Source organism: Crotalus tigris, unplaced genomic scaffold, assembly GCF_016545835.1.
Source record: "Crotalus tigris isolate CLP2741 ecotype Arizona unplaced genomic scaffold, ASM1654583v1 scf7180000017678.2327064, whole genome shotgun sequence".
Taxonomy (NCBI): domain Eukaryota; kingdom Metazoa; phylum Chordata; class Lepidosauria; order Squamata; family Viperidae; genus Crotalus; species Crotalus tigris.
The window spans coordinates 1,825,978-1,849,117 of NW_024096561.1; the positions used below are offsets into that span (position 1 = coordinate 1,825,978).

Consider the following 23,140-nt stretch of genomic DNA (forward strand, 5'->3'; position numbering starts at 1 on the left):
TTCCTACTGGTGTTGAGAGGAACAGTACAGGAATCTCAAATCCCAGGAGAGAAGAGAAAATGAAGGCTTCTGAATGGCTACACTAAAGATGCAGAATTGATTGATAAAATTAAATGAGGGACCAAAACTGCTTGGACAGCTGATCATGACAGCATGAGAGACCCAGGCACACAACTAGACTGTGTTAGAAATTTCCATTTATGAAAGGAAAGTTGCAACATTGCATATTATCTCTAACAACCTCAGAAATGACAGTTAATTGTGTGATTCCTCTTGATTCATAAATCTGCTTTGATGGACTATCTTGATTACATTTTTGTGCATCCTTATTACATACAGCAAGATAAATAACTAAGTCAATCTTCACAATAACTATAACATGAACAGAAACCAGTGATAATAAAACAGTTCCAAATTTGCTATTCTACCTATGCCTATTGAATGTCAGAAGGGCTGAATGAGAACTTCCATTCCCGCCATAAGGCTTTGTAACTAGATTGTCTGTTTGAGCACTTTTGGAAATAAAATTTGAAGCCGTGTATAGCTCTATTCCACATTACCTGATGATTCCAGACTGTAAAGTTGATCCCCATACTGTCTTCATCTGCAACAGTATTTTATTAAAATACAGTATTCTAGCTTGGGGCCACTAACTCATAGATAACTTGAAGAAAGGTTTTATTTCTTCAGTAGCTCTTTGCCAACAACTGACTGTTCACCCAGAGATTTGACAGAGAGTAAAACAGCTCACTTCATCATGCTTGTTTTCTTTTGTAATTTTTTTACTGATTTTTGTTGTAATTTCTTTGATTGTTGTGAGTCACCCAAAGTCATTGAGCATCCGATAAATATCACTTGCCTACAAGCGAGAACTGGCAGGATCACAAAATAGACAAAGCAATGCAAAATGAGGAAAATGAAGAGCTTCAAACGGATGAGCATCTGCCACACAACACGGCAGACTTAACAATTGTTGATAAGAAAGACAAAAAAAAGTCTGGATAGTGGACATTGCTACCTAGGGGCAGCAGAATAGAAGAGAAAGAGTTGGAGAAATCACAAAATATAAAGACCTGCAAATAGAAGTAGAACTATAGCAAAAGAAAGAAAGCAAAAATAGTGCCAATAGTAATAGGCACCTTGAAGGCAATTCCAAAACATCTGGAGCACTAGTTGAATACTAGTGACATTGACTAATCACCATCAGCCAATTGTAAATGGTATGTTTACTTGGCACTGCTTCATCCTGCAACAATACCTTTAATACTATTAAATAACAGTGTCTGCCTATCTCACTTCTTTTGAAAGGACTTGATAAGTGGACAAAAATGCCAAATCCAGTTTAAGCATCTGATTGATTGTATGACCAACCATAATAATAATAAGCTAGTTACAACAATGGTAACTATTATTATGAGCTGGTATTTTAAATCCAGAACTCAGCTCTGAGTCAAGACAGGGGGTTCTTTGATGGAAGTGCAGCTTTGATTTTATAGCTATGTCATTTTGTCATTATTAAAAATAAGGCAACATAGAAGTTTTACCATTGTTATATCAAACTGGTTTAGGAGTGGTTGTTTAAGTTTAAAATAATATTATTCATGCATAAAATAATATAAATAAAATCTAGCTGCTTGCATGTAAATATTTTTATTTCCATTTCAGGGATTGAGGACTGATCTTGATTTTTTTGTTCTTTAAAAAGTTGAAGTCTTTTTTTATTAAGTATGGTCTTTTTTTCTGCTGCAAATACACTATAGAGTAAAATGCAGTTGCACATAGTGATCCTCTAAACAAATTCTTATGTATATCTGTCACTTGCCACCAATTTGTTTTATTTAGTCAGACCTTTAAAAGTTTGGAATGCATTTTTAAAACTTGTACATTGATGGAGATGGTGCTGAAATGTAATGCTCACTTATTTTAAAAGCAGTGAAAAGGCACACTGACACACACCCTCCTCATATAATTAAAGTAAGCAGTGGAAGAGTTCATGAACCAATTATTTGGGTTTTTTGGCAGCACATATGGAAGTTTTCTAAAATTATTTATAGAGTTCTGGTGTATTTATTTTCTCAGTAAACCTGACATTGGTTAATATGTTGTTTTCATAGTGAAATATATTCAATAATAAAGTTTGTAATAATGCTCTTGGGGTGCATTTAATAAACAGAATACAGTTTCTGTTGATGAAAAATATATCTCAACTTCAGATAAAGAATAGAAAATAAAAAGAATAAAATATACATTTTTGTAATCTTTTTTCCCTGATTGTTATTTTGAAGTGTTATCTCTGAAAAAGTGTCCCAGGAATCACAGAATAGTGTTGAGTTTAAGGTCACTCATTGAGCTAAGTATATTTTCATTCTTCACTGGTATCATTTGAATATGATCTGTCTGAGGATTTTTCTCTTATTAATTAGGGTTTTGGGGGTGGGAGGGATGCTGGTAGACACAGTATATTATTTGCAGCTGTAATCATCTTGAATCATCATCATCATTATCATCATCATCAACGATAGATTTCAGTGGAAAGATTGGTATTAAAATTTATTAGAATTTGTTTGCAGTAGAGATTATTCAGGGCACAGACCAAATTTATGCTGGTTTGTTTAAAAAACAAAGCATTATTAAATATAGTACTTTAAGATGTGTATTAAATTGCTTTAATAATGTTTTGTTTTGTTTTTAAAAGCTGTTCCTGCAATGTGAGAAAATCATATAGCAGCTGAACTAATTATTTTAGAATGTAATAAATGCCAGAGCCCTCAGCATGTACAGTTTTATGATGATCAGTTTCTAAGTTTAGTGGATACAGAAGGACTTGTAGTGAAGTGGGGGGAAAACAATCCTGTCAAGTTCCAATGCATTCTTTAGTAATTAGTTATTTTTATGAGCAGAAAATCTTTTAAGCCAAATTTGATTAGATCAAGTAGAACAAAAACTCTTATAACACTAAACATAACAGCATTGCATTCCACACTTTATTGAAGTCATACAGGCTGTATTGGCAAGAAATTATCCTTTGGCAATTGCCATTATGTATTATTGAACTTCATGTATATTTAATACAGTGTTACTTTTAAATTTAAATACACAGAATTGCTATTGGAAATATTTGTATTTCACTGAATAATTACCAAACTATAAAGTGAACTAGACTTAATTGATATTCTCAGAATAAGAAACTGCCTTCATAACCACAAAGAAAATAATGTTCTAAGGTATTTTATTTCCTCTTGTGAGTTTCATTTTAATAACAGCATTTGAAATGAAGAAAGTAAAGGAATGTCTTGACAAAAATATGCTACGTTGAATAGAAGCCTAATTAATTCATTACCTTTCCCAAAAGTTGTGGTAGATCAAAGCAAGTAAAATGAGGGAGAGCAGAAAAAGCATTTTTGTCTACCATGTGCTATTAGAAATGCAACTGAGGAGACAAAGCAAAGGCTTTCAGTAGTCATAAATGAAATGAATTTTCAAATGAAAATAGTTATAAATTGTATGGTCGAATTCTATCATTCATTGTGCAAATATTTAGGATGGTGTTTACAGTTCCCACTGGTTCCTGGAGATTTAACTACATAGGAGCAGTGAAGAAACTTATATGATTATTACAATAATAATAATTACCATACAGCAATTATCTTTTGCTACTGCATTATAAATAAACTATCACTATGAATTGTTAAGGTTATGTGCTAAATGTTCTGCTTTTCAGAAGAAAACATTTGATTTTCAATAAAGATTTCAAAGTAATGAAAATAGCTTTTTATTTTGAAGAAGGGAGGTAGTCTGGAAGAATTCTCCTTACTGAGAACGTATTTGATTTTCTGCTCATGGACTTCAGCTAAATACCAATAGAATATATTAAAATAAATGAAATCATCTTTTATTTTATTTTAAAGTTGTTTTCTGAGAATAAAAATACATTTGGAGTTTTCTTTGGCTATGCACAATGTAATAATAACACTAATTAAAAAGTATTTGAAAGAATTCATAAGATAATAATGTTTAATTTCCTCTCTATCAGCTTGTATTCATTGTTTTATTAGCTCTGTGATAAAGAGACTTTTCTTTAATATCACAAAATACTGCTGTGTGTCAAAAGTGAAATTAGTTACTAAGCTAATATGCAACAGATGCATTCCTTGTTCCTCAATATTTGTAAATCATCAGCAAAATGGAACCTACTTAACTAAGAAGAAAATACTGCTATTCGATTTGCTTTATAATTTATGAGAAATATTATTCTAAAGTTGAATGAAGTGATAAGAAATATGAATGTATGAGTTATAGCCTTGATATTTTGATTCTTCTCTTCAAATGCAAGTAGCTTTGGCTTTGTCATGTCCACATATTCTCAAGTGATACTTGAATTTATTGGAGGTTTTTTTTGGGTGTTCAAGGATCTTGGGTGTATTGAGGTTCTCAGCATCTTCAAACAATTTAGAAGATAAAGACTATTAACTAGATGAAATGGGGAAAAAATGCTCTGTCCTAACCAAAACAACTTAATCCTCTGTGTCTGATTGTGCTCATCATCTGCCAGAAATAGAGGCAGCCTTGTCTGTTCCACTGGAATTTTTTCTTAATACACACTGTTTTGTGTTAAGTCAGTCAAGAATGCCATATGTACTCTAGCCAGAAAGGGTTACTGCACTTGGCCTTGAATCCTAGAATAGGAATCATAATCTTCCTTGTCTAGCAAAACCAGATGGCAGAAAATTACCCAGGTTCAGGCCCCACAGTAGCATTGGTTATTCAGAATACTTGGCTTATTCAAAGAGCCAGAGCTGGAATTTACAATGTTCCTATATTCACTTTTCCTTTTAATTCGTAATACGCCTATTGTGTTTAGATTTTTAAATGTAGTCACTAGTTCTAATATGCCAGTGTTTCTCAATTCACATGGAAAAGTATAAAAATGCAAGGATTTCAGCATTAGATTTAGTTGCTAATATTTATAATTGGCAGCTGTGGAGCAAGTATTATTGTTTTGTGATGGGAAAATATTGTAAATTGATGGATGAGCATGTAATCTCTGTGAAAAATGTTTTGTTAAACCATCAACACTAAGTTGTTTGTCTCTTGGATCAATGACCCCTTCATGGCAGCAAAGATTTCACTGTGATGAATTTTAATATCCCTGTTTTTTCCATTAGCAGCTCAAATTTTAAAGCAGACGCTGTTCCACTCCAACATGAATAGATAAATTGTCAGAGCATGCCAGCAAAATTGCTTCCGCATTAGAGGATTGTAAGCAACACTCTATACTGTTTTAGCTGGTAAACACAAACTGTGCACATTTGGTGGCACATCTCAATTCTCAGACTTTACTTGAATTTAATGAGTTGGAACAATGTGATGAGATGGGGAAGAATGTGTTTAGTGTATGTTGAATAGAAGCCAGATAGGGAAGGTCATTGTTTAAGAGCTGCCCTTTCCCACCACTTATCAGCCAGAGAGGAGGGATAAGAATAGAGCTTGTATAGAGTTCATATTATAAAAATGAGTAAGATTTAACCATTTAATATCAGTATTTGAGATATGGTAATGTCACTAGGATGTGAGATTACTTTTTAAAAATGCTTTAGCTATAGTTTTGGGAATATAATTGTGGGAGTAGGTCAGTAGTGGAATACAATTATGTAAAGAAAATAATAAATTGTTTATGCTGTTTAAAGAAAGTATAGATAGCCATTTGGAAGGTTTTTTTTGCCCAAAACAGGACAAATAAGCTGCCACAAATTCTGGATATTCATTTGCTATTTGATTCTTTCTAGCCCACATTTTTAAGAAAGTTCTAATTAAGATAGAAACAACTTAGTTAAACTATAACTTCTAAGATATTTTAGAAGGTGTTTTCAGATTCATTAAGTGGATTTTCACTGTTCCGCATTCCTGCCTTAAGTGAATTCTGATTTAGACCCTTGTTTCTAAACAATTTATTTTTCTCAATTCCAAGCAGTAGGTTTTTTTTTAAAAAAAATTATCCTGCCATTATTATTTATTTAATAAAGAGAGAATAAAAAACACTTTAAAAAGCTTTTATAAATAACTCATGATGCTTCTTCCTCCTCCTGTTTTCCCTACAACAACAAACCTCTGAGTGAGTTGGGCTGAGAGAGTCATTGGCCCCAAATCACCCAGCTGACTTTTGAACTTAAGGTGAGGAACTAGAACTTACAGTCTCCACCCTAGCCTGGTGCCTTAATAAAAACAGACTATTCCCCCCCCCCCAAAAGAAGAAGTTTCTGGGGACATCATTGTATCAATAATTGAGATCTCTAAAAATGTACTTTGTTGTATGGTGTTATTTGTAGAGTTGTTCATGGGATTTCTGGGGAAGAAATGGGAACTGAAGAGAACAGAGCTGACAATTGCAGCAGAATGAAGAGTTGGTCAGTTAATCTGCTGTTTGTACTTCCTCTCCTGATAAGGAGAAGATGTGAGATAACTCACAAGTGCTCCAGTCAGTTGCTTCTCACTAGAGACTAAAGGACAGCTCTGGGAGCTGAAGGAATGCCATCTTTGTTTAAACCACGGCCAGCACCTTTATTATACAGAGTTCACACATTTCCTTTTCTAATCAAATGAGCTTATTACCTGCTTTTTGGCTACTAGGAAAATACTGGGTGAATTTTCTTCGATCTTTAGCAAAAAAAAGTTTTAAATACAATTTAAGATACCCTAAAAATACTTTTTACAAAATAATTAGCAACAGAGCAACTAAAAACTGATTTTGGAATATTACAAACTCCCCCCCCCCCCAATAGAGGTCACTTCTTTATTAACCCAATTTAACCTTAAGTGCAGTTTTGGATTTACCAGAAGTTTCAATTTAGTTGAATACAGCCATTTTTGTCTTAAATCAAGTTCACAATAGGCAGCGAGTGCCAAGATATTAATATCTGAATCAAACTAAATCAGATTCCTCAACTTTTTTGAACTGACAAATAATTGTAGTTATTTAAAGTCTGTTATTTTAGGCAACAGCATTCTTATGTTGGTTCCTTCCTAATTACCTTTAAAAAAAACAAGATTTCCTTGAGAATATTCCTTCCAATAGTGAATCTGTCTTCCCATATTAACTGGACGTTCATTTTAACAATGAATAAAGAGGAACTATGAACAGTCTATTGAGGTCTGCTCCTCTATTTCATTAATTACAGTTAAATTGGAAGAAGGAAGCCTTGTGGAGATTGACTGAATTGTGGTGTTTTAAATATTAAGAGGTTCTCTTATTCTCTGGAAATGTCTTAGTTAATCAAACTATTACTTTTCCCTAAATTATAAAGTGAATACAATTATAAAAATAAAGATAAAGAAATTATAAATGAAGTAATAAATGAACACATTATGATTACACTGGCTGGAGATTATCTAGGAATCAAATGACAAACCTGAATTAAAGAGTGCCTTATGCCAGGCACTTATTCTTTCAGGTAGAATAGATCAGGCTACATGCTATTCCTTTGAGTTGGAGAAAATAATTTACAGTGACCATGGGTTGTTAGGATTAAATTTCCCACTCCTATCTAGTCCCAGATGACAATAGGAGAATTCCATCAAGTCCCCCAAAATGTGAATCATAAGTTTCATACAGAGATACTAAAAAAGGATAAAGCGGGATCCTGCCAGATTTCACTTTAGGCAATTAACACTTTTTCTGGTCATGTTTCTGTTGTGTAGAGTGAAGTTTTATCATTGCAACCGCCCCAAATTCATCTACAGAGTTGCGTTCAGATGCTGAGAAACATTTATGTTCATATAAGTTTTTTTGTCAGTTTTTATACAATTTGTGCATATAGCACAAAAAAGGAAAGATACTTGAATATTCACATTGGTTGCTGGCTGGAAAAGTTGATGGAATTAGCAGAGGTGTCTAAATTGACTTCCTTAATCAAAGAAAAGGATACAACTAAGTTTGTTTCCACTTAGAACCATTTCTGGCCTTTGTGCTTGAAGTGGAAAAAAAATGAAACTTTGGCTTTCAGTTTTGCTGATTAGATAATGGCTAGTATATACTATTCGGTAAAAGTACAAAAGGTTGAGGTTGCATATTTGTATCTTATTCCACTGCACTAAAAGAGTCAGAAGTCAATGCTTTTCTTTCTTTTCCCCCTTTCCCCCTTTTCCCCTATGAAGTCCACAAGTCTTAAAGTTGCCAAGATTGAGAACCCCTGCCCTATGCCTTTTCTCTTCCCTTTTTCCTCCCTTTTCCCTATTTTCATTGTTCTTTGTATTTCATATTTTGATAAACTAATAAAAATTTGCAACTAATTTCTTGTCAGTTTTTCTTTCTGGGTGCAATTCAAACTGTTGTTTGTAATCATCAGATCCCTATATAGTTAGAATCTGACTATCAGCAGGACTCACTATCTTGATGTGAATCTTCTGGGTCATTAAAACAGCACATATCCTTTAAGACACTGGTTGGATTGTTTCCTATTGCTAGTGTTTGCATTATATTAAATTCTAGTATGATGTGGTCACTTTCACCCAAGGTTCCAGTAATTTCAATTCCCTCTATCACTTCTCTGTTAGAAAGGATTAAGTCCAGTATGGCTTTACATCTAATTGCTATACATATTGTCATGAGTTGGATCTTATTTATATTAAATCTTAGTCTTAGTTTTTTTTTTACTAGGCTCCTTGAATTTTATTATTAGAACTTCCAGAATGTTTGCATTTTTAGCTATCAGAATAGTGTTATCAGCATAGCATACACTATTTTTATTTGTTTGCTTGTTTGTTTATTACCTTTATTCCTCCTGTCTCATCATGGGGCTACTCTAGGCGGCTTACAATAATAAAAAGGAAAAAAAATGAAAGAAGTATAAACAGAACCAAAAGAAAATAATAGATAAAATAAACAATGAAAAAGGAACACAACAAGAATACATCAATATGATAACAAACAAAAAAAAAATGGATAGGTGGAGAGCAGAGAGCAAGGGGAGGGGAGAAGTGGTATCTGCCATCAGTCTAGCAGCTACTACCACCCCTTTTTGGTTCCAGGCTGATTGCCAGAGCCAGGTCTTTAGGCTCATATGGAAGAAGAGAAGAGTGGGGGTAAATCTTACCTTAGAGCAGGGGTGTCAAACTTGCTGCGTCACGTGACGTGTTGCAATGTATTACGACTTTTTTCCCCTTGCCGGAGCTGGGGTGGGCACGGCTTCCATGTGATGCATCTGATCCCCGGGCCTGCAGTTTGACACCCCTGTCTCAGAGGGTAAGCTGCTTCAAAGGGCAGGAGCTGCAGCAAAGATTCTGGGAAGAACCCCAATTTTTGTTTCTTCTTCCAATTTTAATGCCGCTTCCCAATCCAAATTCCCTGAATATTTATTCAGTGCATAGGTTGAATAAATAAGAAGAGAGCATGCCGCCATGTCTCTCTCTCTCCTTTGGCTTCAACCCACGATTATAGATTATAGATGAATATCTATAATTACTTTATATATTTTACTTGGATGGATTAATGCTGAATGAAAATATTAAGCCCAGAGATTTATATTGGCTTTTTTTTTAATGCAAGAGGCAGGGGGTTACAAAATGCCTTTAATATAATTTGGCCAAAGATTTATCTTCCTTTTGAAAAATGATCTAAAAGAGACTTACTACTGGAGGAGCAACAGGATTGCATGTGCTAAAACTAAGCATATGTAGAACAAATAGCATATAATTGCCCCCATCACTTTTAAGGCTCATAAATTTCTTAGCTAATTTATGTACCTGGAAATTCTTATATATACTACCCAATTTTACTGTTGAAATCAGAACAGTTTACTCTCTATTATATGCTTATTTAATATATACATGAATAAGTGCATTTGTTACCATCCTGTTAGACTTGTTTGTAGTGTTGATAATTTGCTGGGGGGAAAAAACCCTGATTGGATATTATCTATCTATTGAAGTGCTGGAGTGTAATATTTCAGAAAATCTTGAAGCAAAGAGCTGTTGCATTCTTAACCCTCATTCAGCAGCCAGTTGTTTAGTGTATTGCTTATTTGTTCCAATTTGCAGTTCAAAGTATTGTACTATAGCAATGGTTCTCAACCTATGGGTCGCGACCCCATTTGGGGTCGATCAACCATTTCACGGGGGTCGCCAAACAAGGCTGTCCACCATTTTTTCCCCTTTTCCGGTGGGTGCCTTACCTCCCTTGGGCTGGGCCAGTTGGTGGCCAGCCGGTGGTTGGCCTGCTCCATCTCTGCTGCTTGCCATCTACGCCTCGGCCGGCGCAGGGGGCGGCACCACACATGCACGGTGCTCCCGGGCAGGGAAAGTCCTTGACTTATGACTGGTTGGGTAGTCCTCGACTTACGACCGGTTGGGGGTTGCGGCATTAAAAAGGTTGAGAACCACTGTACTATAGTATCAAAGATTTCCTGCTTTTTATAAACCAGTGAACAAGTTATTAAAAGTACAGGTAGTCCTCGACTTAAGACTACAATTGAGCCCAAAATCTATGTTGCTAAGTGAGAAATTTAACTGAGTTTTGCCTCCCCCCTTTTTTTGACTTTTCTTGGCACATTTGTTAAACAAATCACTTCAGTTATTAAATTAGCAGTACGGTTGTGCAGTGAATCTGGTTTTCCCATTAACTTTGCTTGTCAGAAGGTTGCCAAAGAGGATCACATGACCTCTGGACATTGCAAGCGTCATAAATATAAACCAGTTGTCAAGCATCTGAATGTAAATCACTTGATCATGGGGATCCTGCAAAGGTCATAAGTGTGAAAAACAGTCATAATTCATTTTTTTTCAGTCCCATTGTAACTTCGAATGATCACTAAACGAACTGTTGTAAGTTAAGGACTATCTGTATTGGCATAAGAAGGTATGCACATTGCAGCAGGGAAAATATGAATCAGTCACAATTCCAGAGATAATTCTTTTATACATTTGTAGAGAAAACCCCTTTTCTCATACTGATAAATGAATTTAGCGACTGATCAATAAATGTAAAGAAAGAACTCTTCAGTACGATGGTCTCCCCTGTAGATTTTAAATTCATGGCATGCTACTAATGAGATAGGTAAATAGTACCCAGCCACTAAACAGATTAGGGCTTTCAAGTTAAAAAACAATGCCTTGAATTCATTTTGGAAAACAATCAGCACAGATTTTTCATGATAGGCACAATATGGTCATTGTATTGTGTTCGACTTAACTGCTACATTTTGCAGCAATTATATTTTTGGAACATACTTCAAGTGTGATTTAATATATATTGTAGCAGGCTAATCATGATTAACAAATTATAGGTAAACACACAGAGAACATGTTTTCTAAGGAGTATTTGCTGTTAGTGTAGTAAATTAATGGCATGAATACAGAAGTTGCTGTCCTGCTGAAATTCAACTTTACTACTGAAAAATCTAACCACAGGATTTAAAAAGTAAGGCTCTATGGTGCTGCCAGATGCTAAGGTAAAAAAGTTATTTGGAGTACAGGGAAGGAGAAAATTATTCAGAAGCACCAGAGAACAAGTAAAGTTCCTTACTTTCCAGCATCTATCAAAGTAGAATATCAAGCAAAAGTAAGAAGTTCCATATCTATATTCTGGCCTATGTGAAACAGGTACAGATAATCACTATCTTCCTGATGCTTTGAGAATTGCAAAGTGCATCATTTTGAGTGTTTAATTACAGTTGTGGTAATTAAACTGTTCTAAAAATAGCAATAAAACTGCCAAAAAGTTTTATGCTTCCAATAAATATTCCGGCAGTATTTTTGCAGCTGTACAACTGAGCAATTGTTGTAGCATGCATTAACTTAATGTAGCGTCCTATGGCTGGATTATAACAGAAGTTTGGTTTTGATTTATTTTCAGATGTGTACACACATACCACAAATGACATATTATTGGTATTTAACTCAGAATTCTCTGCCAAAACAATACTAACCCTTAAGTTTAGTAATTTGGGGATTTTAAAAAGAATGGCTTACATTGTATAAAATAGTTCTGCAAAATGACCCAAAATAGGGTTTTTTTTGGCTGTGTTTGGTCATGACTTGTGCTCTGTGTGTGGCCCCATCTGTATTGCTGCTTGGTGTAATTAATACCAAACAGTTTTTGCCAATCTCAGCAGTAACTGTGGAAGGATGTGGAATGGAGCGTGTAAATATGCTCTGGTAAATATTACTCTTGGTTTTCTTATTTAGCTCTGTAGAAAATTGATGCAAACGAGTATAAAGCTTTTAATGCATATTCAAAATATTCCAGACAGTTTAAGCTAAAGTGCATAATGTCAGTTACTTTGGGGGGAAATCATAGTGGTTGGGGATCTCTCTATATATTTTTACGTTCCTGCCCCCACATCTTTATCTCTTTGGGAATACTGCTTTGTCTTGATGATAATCACAGTAGATCAAAACTATGGGTATAAGCAGCATTTTTTTTTTACTTAAATCTAAGATCCTAGTTTGCCTTAATATCGATCTAGCTTGATCTGACTCTAAGCTTAGATCAGTGATGGCATCACTGAAGAAATCAGAGGCTTAGTTTCTTTTGGATCCTATTTCCCAGGAAGATTCATAGTTGCCATATTATATGGGTCAGTCCATTAGAGTCATAATGTAGTTTCAACCAGTAGGTAAAAACATTTATCCAGAGATTAGATTCAAATTTACTGACTCCTGCTTCCCGTCGAAGTACTACCTTTGAAACACAGTGGGTTACCTGGAAGATACTTCTTAGAAATGTTGTTTGAATCCTTTCTAAAGTGATCGTGCTGTTATATGGTCCTAATTGAGCTCCATACAGCAATTGTGCTCGGTCTTTAGCTGCAGACAACTTAACTACAGCAGGGATAAACTGCTTCTCTGGAAAATAATAAGTTTACATAGCTGTGCAGTTCTCTGTGCGTTGTAGAATACATAATCCAGGTGGACATTTCTGCTTCCTGAGGCTTGAAAATAACTAAAAAATTTAACCTGCTGAATGGGCTGCCAACCTAAGATCCAGCTTCTCTGTTTTGGACTTTTCGAAACATAAGAATCTTAATCTTGGTGTAATTTATTATTAGTTCTTCCTCCATACAATAATGCATAAGTGATCTCAAAGCTCTTTTAAGGCCAATAGGAGTTAATGATTACAGCATCACTGGCATGAGCATATTATAAATATATGTATGTTTTGTATTAAATACAAATTTCCATGCAAAATAATAAAGACAGGTAAATTAGGGTACTTGATTCTTTGAGTCTGATGTCTTTCTTTCTCCCAACTATCTATCTATTCCCCACCTACTCTCTAGTGAAACTTTGGTCAAATGTATCACAATTTGATCACCATAACATTGAGTATATTACTTTACAGTCTTACTTTACTTCATTGTCTGCAGTTGGCCCACCTGTGCTGAAATGGACAAGTACCAAAGGCTAACTTGGTTCTCTTATAGTAATAAACTGTTGTCCTTGTTCACAAAAGTAGGGTCAGCCTCATCTTTTGGATGATTAATGAATGGGGAGGAATTCATTCAGTTGCTGCATTTATTCTGCCTTTGTAGCTACTCAGGAAAGAAGAAACTGGACAGCCATTTGTCCGAAATGGTATAGGGCTTCCCGCCTGAGCAGGGGTTTGGATTTGATGACCTCCAAGGTCCCCTCCAACTTTATTATTATTATTATTGAGTTACAGTTTTAGTATTTATGAAAGTTCTGAGAACTATGTTAGAGTTGATATTTACATAAAGCGAATAACACAGGACTGCCAAGAGAAATACATGCTGGCGAAGGTTAAGTTATAGATTCTTAAAAGGATAAGATGGAGATCACAATATCCACAAACAAGGTATCATATTCTTCCCTGGAGTTCAACAAGCATGAATAATTTTGCTTTACACAAGGAGTTATTTGTCAGCAGAAATATGAGGCATGGATATTTCTGTATGCAGAATTGGATTTTTTTTCTTCAAGCTGTAGCAAATCTGCTCTGATTACCTTAGAAAACGCAAGAAGTGTTACATACAGCTTTTATTAAGATACATAGTACATAACCCTACTAGTACCTTCCTTTTAAATGTGTTTGGTTGGGTTCATAAGGCAATAATTCTTCTTTGTCCTTTGCAGATAACTGAAACAGAAAAAAGGGGAGACAAATTTGTACACATATTGATATTTCCTTTTCCTAAATATCTCATTTTAACAAATGCAGTTTGTTGTTTTTTTTAAAAAAAAAATTGGAAATTCAAGATCAATTTAAGAAATTGTGTATTCAGACTTGCAACTGTAAACTGATTTTATGAATGAGTGACAGAAAGCTGAAAGTTTGAATGTGTTGACTGACAACCTTTGCTGAAAACTAGTTGAGAGACTCTCTCTCTTTATTCATATATTTTAAGTATCATCAACCATAGTACCTACATGCATTATTATCTAATTGGTTTATTATAGCTCAGATTATATCTGATTCACTTTTGCACCTTTGCTATTAGCCCAAAAGATAGTTGGACAACATTTGCCCCAATAGCCACATAATTTGTCTTATCACAGAATGAATGAATGGATGGATGGATGTGAATGACATAGTGAGTGTGCCTCACTATCTTTCTCTTATTCATATCAGGAGACAAAGATCAAAGCATTACATATGATAAGTAAATAAATCTCATTAAATTCATTGAGACTTACTCCCAGATGAATACAGAATTACTTAGTTAAAGTCATATTGCAGTAAGAGGCTTTTGGAGATGCAAAATAGGTAGGTTAGGAGTAGCCAATATTAGTTTTCTATTCCTAATATACCCTATTTATCCCTTAAAAACCATGAATCTTTCTCCCAAAATGGGTTCTGGGCCCATCTACTCTGGTCCCTTGAGTCAAGTGAAGTTGAATGCCTTTATACAATTATAACATCTATTTTTGCAAATGAAAAATAGAAAGATATGATCCTAATTATTTTCCCCCAAAATACACATTTTAAATGCATATTCCACTAAACATACATTTGGAAATATGTGTATTTTTATACGATAAGTGAATTACAAATTTCAGAGGCATGTACAGTGGAAGAATTATAGTTTTCTGATTTATGTATGAGCCTGGGAATGAATTAGCTCAGTGTGCTCATAGCAACCCAGCTAATATAGCAGTCTTAATGTAGTAGCCCCACAACAATTACTTAAAACCCTAAATTGCATGGTCTTGTTAGAACTTTGTTTACATTTTTGTAGCAAAGCAGGTAGTGTCATCTGGGGACTGTTACTGGAAAATAGAAGCAGAAGTGAAGGGCCATTTTTGAAGAACAGAAAGAAAGAGATCAAAAGTAAATGTTTATTTCCCCAGTAATAAGGCACTTATGGGCCATATAGTTCATTGGTTATAGTGAGAAAGCAAAGTTACATCACTAGTGATTTACCTACCTAAAACTAATTTGAATATGGAAAAACAAGGACATCAGCCTGGCAGCCAAATGTAGGTTAGTTTGCTCTATTGTGTTTCCCATAGTTACCTGTGGCTGTAAAAATTGGACATTAAAAAAGACAGGAAGAAAATCAACTCGTTTGAGCTGTGGTGCTGAAGAAGGCTCCTGCATATTCCTTGGACAGCAAAAGTGACTAATAAGCAAGTACTCTGGCAAAATAAAAAAATACTCTCACTTACTTTGGCCATGTCATGTGAGAGAATTCACTGGAGAAAACAATTATGTTTGGAAGTGTTTGCAATAAAAGGAAACCAATGATTAGAAAACATGGTGACTGGACACTATTAAAGCTGACACAAGACAGAGCATAGAAAAACCTGAAGAATAGTACAAGATTGGAAGATGTGGAGAGACCTGGCCCATTGAATCACCAAAAGTCAGATTTGACTGAACAGATAACATCATCATCAAAATTAATTTGTAAATAGTAATAATAATATAACTAATATTGTCCATTATTTTTCCGTCCCTTTTAAGCATAAGTTGTCACATAATAATGGCAACATATTTATTTTCTGGAAAGTCCAGGTGCTATTTGTGGGAGCCTCCCCTGATTTTTCCTATAGCAGCCCAGTGAGGTAAACTAGCAGAGAGAGAGGGTGACAGATTAGGATCACCCAGTTATGTGTCAGCCAGTCTCAACATAACATCTGAACTACCGTATTTTCTGGCGTATAAGATGACTTTCTAAACCATGAAAATCTTCTCAAAAGTTGGGGGTCATCTTATACGCCCAGTCGTCTTATATGCTGTAAAATATCCACATGTGCGTCGGAGGCCAGCCGGCCGGGCCAGGAGGGGAGAAGCGGTGCCTTCCAAGCAGGAGCTGGCACTCCGGCCGTGCCCCTCTTGCGTGCCATGGGCTGCGCGGTGTGGAAAGGGGCTCCCGCGATCCCACCGTTGCGATGGTGCTCAGGAGGCTGGAGGGGTGGGCAGGTCCCGGGGGGCAGCTGGGAGAGGGCAAGAGGTGCCGGGATGAGGATGGGGGGCTCCAGGTTGGCGGGTGCGAGAGTGCAGCCGGCGGTTCCGAGGCGCGCGGATCCTCCGCACAGCTTCCAAGGCCCCAGATATGCCGCCGCCTCCCCCCCTCCCTGGGCAATTGTGCGGAACTGCTTTTGCGTCCTTGGCAGCGCCTCCCCCTTCAATCTTTCTCTCTCTCCTTCCTTCCTTCCTTCCTTCCTTCCTTCCTTCCTTCCTTCCTTCCTTCCTTCCTTCCTTCCTTCCTTCCTTCCTTCCTTCCTTTCCCCTTCAATCTCCTTCCTTGTCCATCTCCTTCCTTTCCCCTTCAATCTTCCTTCCTTCCTTCCTTCTATCTCCTTCTCCATCCCTTCACGGGTGTGAGAGGGCGGCCAGCGGCTCCGAGGCGTGTCCGAGGCCCCGGATGTGCCGCCACTTGGCTCTCCACCAGGCTCTCCGCCAGAGCCTCCCCCCTGGGGCAATTGTGCGGAGCTGCTTGTGCATCCTTGGCAGCACCTCTCCCCTTCAATCCCCTTCCTTCTCCATCTCCATCCCTTGGTGGGTGTGAGAGGGCGGCCGGTGGCTCCGAAGCGCGCAGATCCTCCACGCAGCTTCTGAGGCCCCGGATGTGCCGCTGCTTGGCTCTCCACCAAGCTCTCCGCCAGAGTCTCCCCCCCTCCCTGGGCAATTGTACAGAGCTGCTTGTGCGTCCTTGGCAGCGTCTCCCCCCTTCAATCTCTCTCTCCTTCCTTCCTTCCTTCCTTCTTTCCTTCCTTCCTTCCTTCCTTCCTTCCTTCCTTCCTTCCTTCCTTCCTTCCTTCCTTTCCCCTTCAATCTCCTTCCTTTTCCCTTCAATCTTCCTTCCTTCCATCTCCATCTCCATCCCTTCCCCTTCAATCTCTCTCTCTCTCCTTCCTTCCTTTCCCCTTCAGTCTTCCTTCCTTCTCCATCTCCTTCCTTTCCCCTTCAATCTTTCTTCCTTCCTTCCTTCCTTCCTTCCTTCCTTCCTTCCTTCCTTCCTTCCTTCCTTCCTTCTCCATCCCTTCCCCTTCAATCTCTCTCTCCTTCCTTCCTTCCTTCCTTCCTTCCTTCCTTCCTTCCTTCCTTCCTTCCTTCCTTCCTTCCTTCCTTCCTTCCTTTCTCCTTCAATCTTCCTTCCTTCTCCATCTCCTTCCTTTCCCCTTCAATCTTCCTTCCTTCCTTCCCCTTCCCTCCCTCCCAATATTTTTGAGCAAGGAAGAGTAAGCATCTCCAGTGAGCATTGCTACCATATTTTCCGGCATAAAAGATGACTTTCTAAACCATGAAAATCTTCTCAAAAGTTGGGGGTCATCTTATATGCCCAGTCACCTTATACGCCGGAAAATACGGTACTATACTTCACATCACTGGCTCCATAAACATTTACTTCAGCCTTCAAATCGTGAAGTATAAGAAATTGAACATTGATTTTGATTCCATTTAGTACAAAGGTAGGAAATCTTTTGTTGAACAGTGGCTTCATTTATGCTTGGAGGTTTCTTTTGATTTTGAGTTATAATATCCATTTTGGGGCCTTCCACTATATTTTCATGATTCTTTTCTCAAAATAGTGCAGGATGGGGGTCTTTAAATGACAGTAATTATAGTTAGAGGGGCCTTTAAGGCAATTTCTCCCAACCTGTGTAATGTGTGAACTTAAGATGACTTTTATAAGACATCTACAATATTAAAGTTGTCAAGGTTGAGAAAGACTGCTCCGGAGTGATAACACCAATCACTCTGATTTATTTTTATAAATGTTGTTACTCACCAAAATAGATCTGAGGTCTATTTTGGTGAGTGAGTAACAGAGAAAATTTACAAAAATTTCAGAATTTCTTCTTGTTCTCATACTGTATGTATACTGATGCCTTATGAAAATAGGGTTTAAGCATACATTTATTTTGTAAACTGGATAAGCTCTTGTTGTAACTTTTGAAATAGGTTGAAAAGCAAAATTTGCAGAGTGCAATGCAACGAAAGTTGTATAAAAACATATTTAAATCTAAGAAAAATCCCTCTCATAATCCCTGAATATGAAAGACAGATTTTTCCATTATCTTTCATTTCTTTGTAATATCTTGTGAGTTGCCTTAATTATTCTTCTTGGATGGAATGGTTTAATTTACACTCACAGAAGTAGTTTTAGTTCTTTTTGTAGTTTTTCTTTTTAATTTCAAATTTGAAAAACCTTTTCTGTATTTTTGAAGATTTTTCTCCTGTAATTGTGTGCACCACTTGTCAAACCCGTGCACGTGATAAAAATCTGGTAAAAACTAAATTACTCCAAAATAATAATTTTAGGCATCATAAAACTCAAGGCTCAGGATTTCTGGGGAGATTCCTTTTGCACTGGACAGCATGCAGGTCATTCTCAGTCTTGCAGTTGCACCCAACCTGCTATAAATTGGGCCAAAAGAGACATACCGGCACCTTATTTCTCCCTTCAAAAAATCTGCTGAGTTTTGGATTTCGCAAGGTCCATGGTCATTGTTAATTGTATAAAAAATTCAATTTGAAAAAAGTCAGAATCCATTCAGAGAAATAAGAATGAGGGAAAAAGAAAATGAAGGGGCTATGCAAATGCTTTTGTGTGTTTTTCTTTCCTGTTTTTCTCTAAAAACACTTCACTACAGCATTAAAAAAGAAATAATTTAAAATGATTAACAAATATTGATTCCAATTATCAGCTATCAATGACTATTGAGTTCGCACTACAATCTATAAGCAGGTATGCATGTGTAGGGTCAGCACCAGACCCTCTGGCACTGCACGTCAGGAAACATGTGTCCGTCGTTTGGGGGAGGTTGCATAGGTGTTCCATTTATACTTCAGCAAATGTAACGTTCTGGCTAGGGGGCACTCAAACAGCAAAGAACAGAACAGGAAGTCAGATCAACCAATCAGCACACAGAACACACCCCTCTGCACAATGCACAGTTGGGATTTGGGACATGCGCTTTGGCCCAACTGCAGCCATCTGCAACCTATGCTTACCCATTCAGCCCCTTCGCAGTGTAGATATGCAGCAATGCCTATTTGCAGTAACAGGCTACTCTAAATCAAGCTTAAAAAATTGTCCTGCCTTGGAAATGAATTAACTGGCTACTTTTGGACCAGTCTCTCTCTCATTTCTAAGGGAAAAGGAAGTGGCACATCATTTCTGAAAACTGCATGGAATAAAAAATGATTTGAGGGAAGAACTAGTATCTGGTATTGTGGCGTACAAATTTATACTTGGTTTGGAAAAAGCTGCACAAAACTACTTGGCATGTCAGAAATTAGAGGGAACATTGCCTGTATATACTTATTCCTCATAAATCTATACATAGTGCTGGTGATTAGAACATAGATTGTACTGGTAGTCCTCAACTTACAACTACAATTGAGCCCAAAGTTTATGTTGCTAAGTGAGTTTGTTAACTGAGTTTTGCTCTATTTTAGAACTTTCTTGCCAGCTTGGTTAAGTGAATCACTGCAGTTGTTAAATTAATAAGACAGTTGTTAAGTGAATCTGGCTTCCCCATTGACTTTGCTTGTCAGAAAATTGCAGATACATGACACCAGGACACCGCAACCGTCATAAATATGAGTCATTTGCCAAGCATCTGAATGTAAATCACATGAGCATGGGGATGCTGCATTGGTCATAAGTGTGAAAAATGGTCGTAAGTCACTTTTTTCAGTGTTCTAACTTTGAATGGTCACTAAGCAAACGATTTTAAGTCGACGATTATTTGTAGTAGTGTATTGATGTAGTGTAATGCAACTGTTCATATGGTTATTCCCTGACTAGTTTAATTGTACATTTTCTCCAAAGATGGTGAATTGAAGATATAAAATTTTAATTAGGGTTTCTAATGTAAGAGGGGAAAAGGACAATTTTTAAAAAGAATCTTTTCCTTGATTTTAATATATGCAGAGGAAGTTTCAAAGCTTCCCCCCTCCTTCTTCTAGATGAATATAAAATTTCATATGTATTAGACATTAATTGGGTTTTCTCTTCTGTTATCTCCAGAGATTTGAAGAATAACTTAATTAGTAACATTGAATCAGGAGCCTTCTATGGACTTTCAGAACTGAAACGTCTGTAAGTATTAATTGCAACTGAAATTATCTTAAAATTTACACCTGCATTGATATTGATATTTGATCTCCAGAGAATTGGGAATATATCACCATGCAATTATAAGATTATAGGATTTTTTATGTGAACCAAAGATACCAGTTTGATTTTTTTCCCTGTGCATGATTTATTGTTATGTATTAAGTCAAAATAAATAAATCTTTATTTATAGAAGAAATTGAACGTCTGACTTAGGTTTACCTGCGGCAGATGCTTGACAGTATCATAAATATATATTGACAAAACAATATAGTCCAGGTGAAAGAATAAAGGAATGAAGAATGCATAAGCTTTATGAGGGTCATTGACAATACAAGCTACAGTTTTACATCTAAAATTGATGATAATTATATTCCATTAAGTTTGCGTTGGCGCTTGGTGGCCATGTAAATAGATTTTCTCCAGGATGATTTATCCTCAGCTTGGTCCTCCCAGTTTTCCATCATCACTCATAATTATACATTTGCTGATTGTTCTTCTCATTTCTTCTACCCCTTCTAATATTGTGTATTTTTGAATAGAGCTAGGTGTTTCCTGCATTACAAATAAAAGTAGCAAGTGCAAAAAAGTGCAGAAAAAAAAGATTAAAGTTGCATGCTAATAGTACAATAATAAGCTACATAAAGGGAATTGTAAACTAAGCATAATAAAAATCCTAAAATATTTAGCAATAGCACTTAGACTTATATACCACTTTACCGTGCTTTACAGCAGGGGTCTCCAACCCCTGGTCCATGGACCAGTACCGGGCCGCAGCATGCCAGCAACCAGGCGACGCAAAACAGATGAAGCCCTATCTGCAGGATGCAGGCAGCACACAAAACCACATCCCCTCCAGTTCATGGAAAAATCTTTTTCCATGGAACTAGTCCCTAGTGGCAAAAAAGTTGGGGGCCACTGCTTTTTAGTCTTGTTAACTGAGTGCCCTACAGCCTCTAAGTGGTTTATATAGTCAGCATATTGCCCCCAATAATCTGGGCCCTCATTTTACTGACCCTGGAAGGATAGAAGGCTGAGTCAACCTTGAGCTGGTCAGGATCGAATTCCTGAAGTAAGCAGTGAGCTAGCTTGCAATACTGCATTCTAACCACTGCGCCATCATTGCTCTACTTATCTAAGTAAATGTGATGCTCTTTAAGGGATCTCGATATTTGTATGCTGTTAAACAGAATTTTTGGATTGTTATCTTTAAGTAATCTACAAAAATACTATTTGGAACATTCAAAATGTTTTGTATAAAAATATTCTGTGTTCAGCATTTTTGTAGATGTAGGTGAAATGTATATACTACTAAATCTTTCCTTGTCATTATCATTAACTGGGCCACAATTTGTGAACCAAGGTACCTCAAATGAGCTAATGTACAGAATGTATTCAAAATCCATGACTCCTGCGGGAATGAATTTTGAGAAAGTTGTGGCTGTTTCAGGCTCCTGCTATGGTTGGGCTGCTGATGCAGTCACATGATGCTTTTTCTGAATGTTCTGTGACAGTTTCCCTGTCACTCTCACAATCCTTCGCTCCTTCTGCTACCCAGCAACAAGGAATTGACCCATGTGGGACTCTTAAAGAAGCAACAATTTTAAGATGCATGAAGAAAGTCCTAGATATTTTTATTGTGCATATGTCTGTACCCCATCTTGGTTCAGAAACATCCCCTTATATTTTTTCATAACAACCTTGTGAGGTAGGGTGGGCTGACAGTGCTACGGCTGCAGGTGGAATAGAAACTGGATCTCTCTGATGTTAGTCAAATACATTATCCACTGTACCTTATTTCTTGCCCATCCTGATTTATTTTTCAACTGTTTTCTACACTGAAAGTGAGTGTAGGTTGCCTCTCCTTCAGCTGCTGAAAATCAGATAGTCTGGTCCTATCCTAACCCTCAGGAAGTCAAATGATTCTATTTTTAAACTGTGTCTGACAGCTTCTTTCAACTCAATGGAGAAGCTGGCAGGGATTCTAAACTGTTCTGAGGTGAGAATGGTAATGTACAATATTTTTTTTAAAAAAAATTAAAACAAAATAAAATAATGTCAGCATAATTATGCCATACAGAAAGAGAGGAGGGATGTCATGGTCAAGAAATAATGCCAAATATTGTTGGGATGTGGCAAGAAAGAGGAGGAGAGATGAGGAAGAGACATAATAAAAGGGCTGTACATGATGAAGAGACAAAAAAAGATGGAGGAGGAAAAGGAAGACCAACTTGAGAATACAGGTACCGTACTTTCCGGCGTATAAGATGACTTTTGCAAACATTAAAATTGGCACCGAAGTCGGGGGTTGTCTTATACGCCGAGTTGTCTTATACGCCGGAAATAACAGTAGTTTCTGGCGTATAAGACGACTTTCTAGGCATGCGACTCAGTGCCGAAGACGGGGGTCGTCTTATACGCGGGGTTTCCTTATACGCCGGAATATGCAGTAGTCCTCAATTTACAGCAGTTCATTTAGTGACTGCTCAAAGTTATAACGACACTAAAAAAAAGTGACTTATCATTTTTCACATTTATGGATATTGCAGCATCTCCATAGTCAGGTGATCAAAATTAAAAGGCTTGGCAACTGACTTGTATTTATGATGATTTCAGTG

General features: G+C 36.7%; 1 protein-coding gene across 2 annotated transcripts in view; it reads left to right on the plus strand.

Moving 5' to 3' along the window:
- ADGRA1 (adhesion G protein-coupled receptor A1) overlaps positions 1 to 23,140 on the plus strand; it is a 462,284-nt gene that overhangs the window by 91,038 nt on the left and 348,106 nt on the right. For both annotated transcript variants that reach the window (XM_039337456.1, XM_039337457.1), the window contains exon 3: positions 20,436 to 20,507. In XM_039337456.1, coding sequence (XP_039193390.1) covers positions 20,436 to 20,507 — 72 coding nt within the window. The remainder of the gene's footprint in view (positions 1 to 20,435; positions 20,508 to 23,140) is intronic.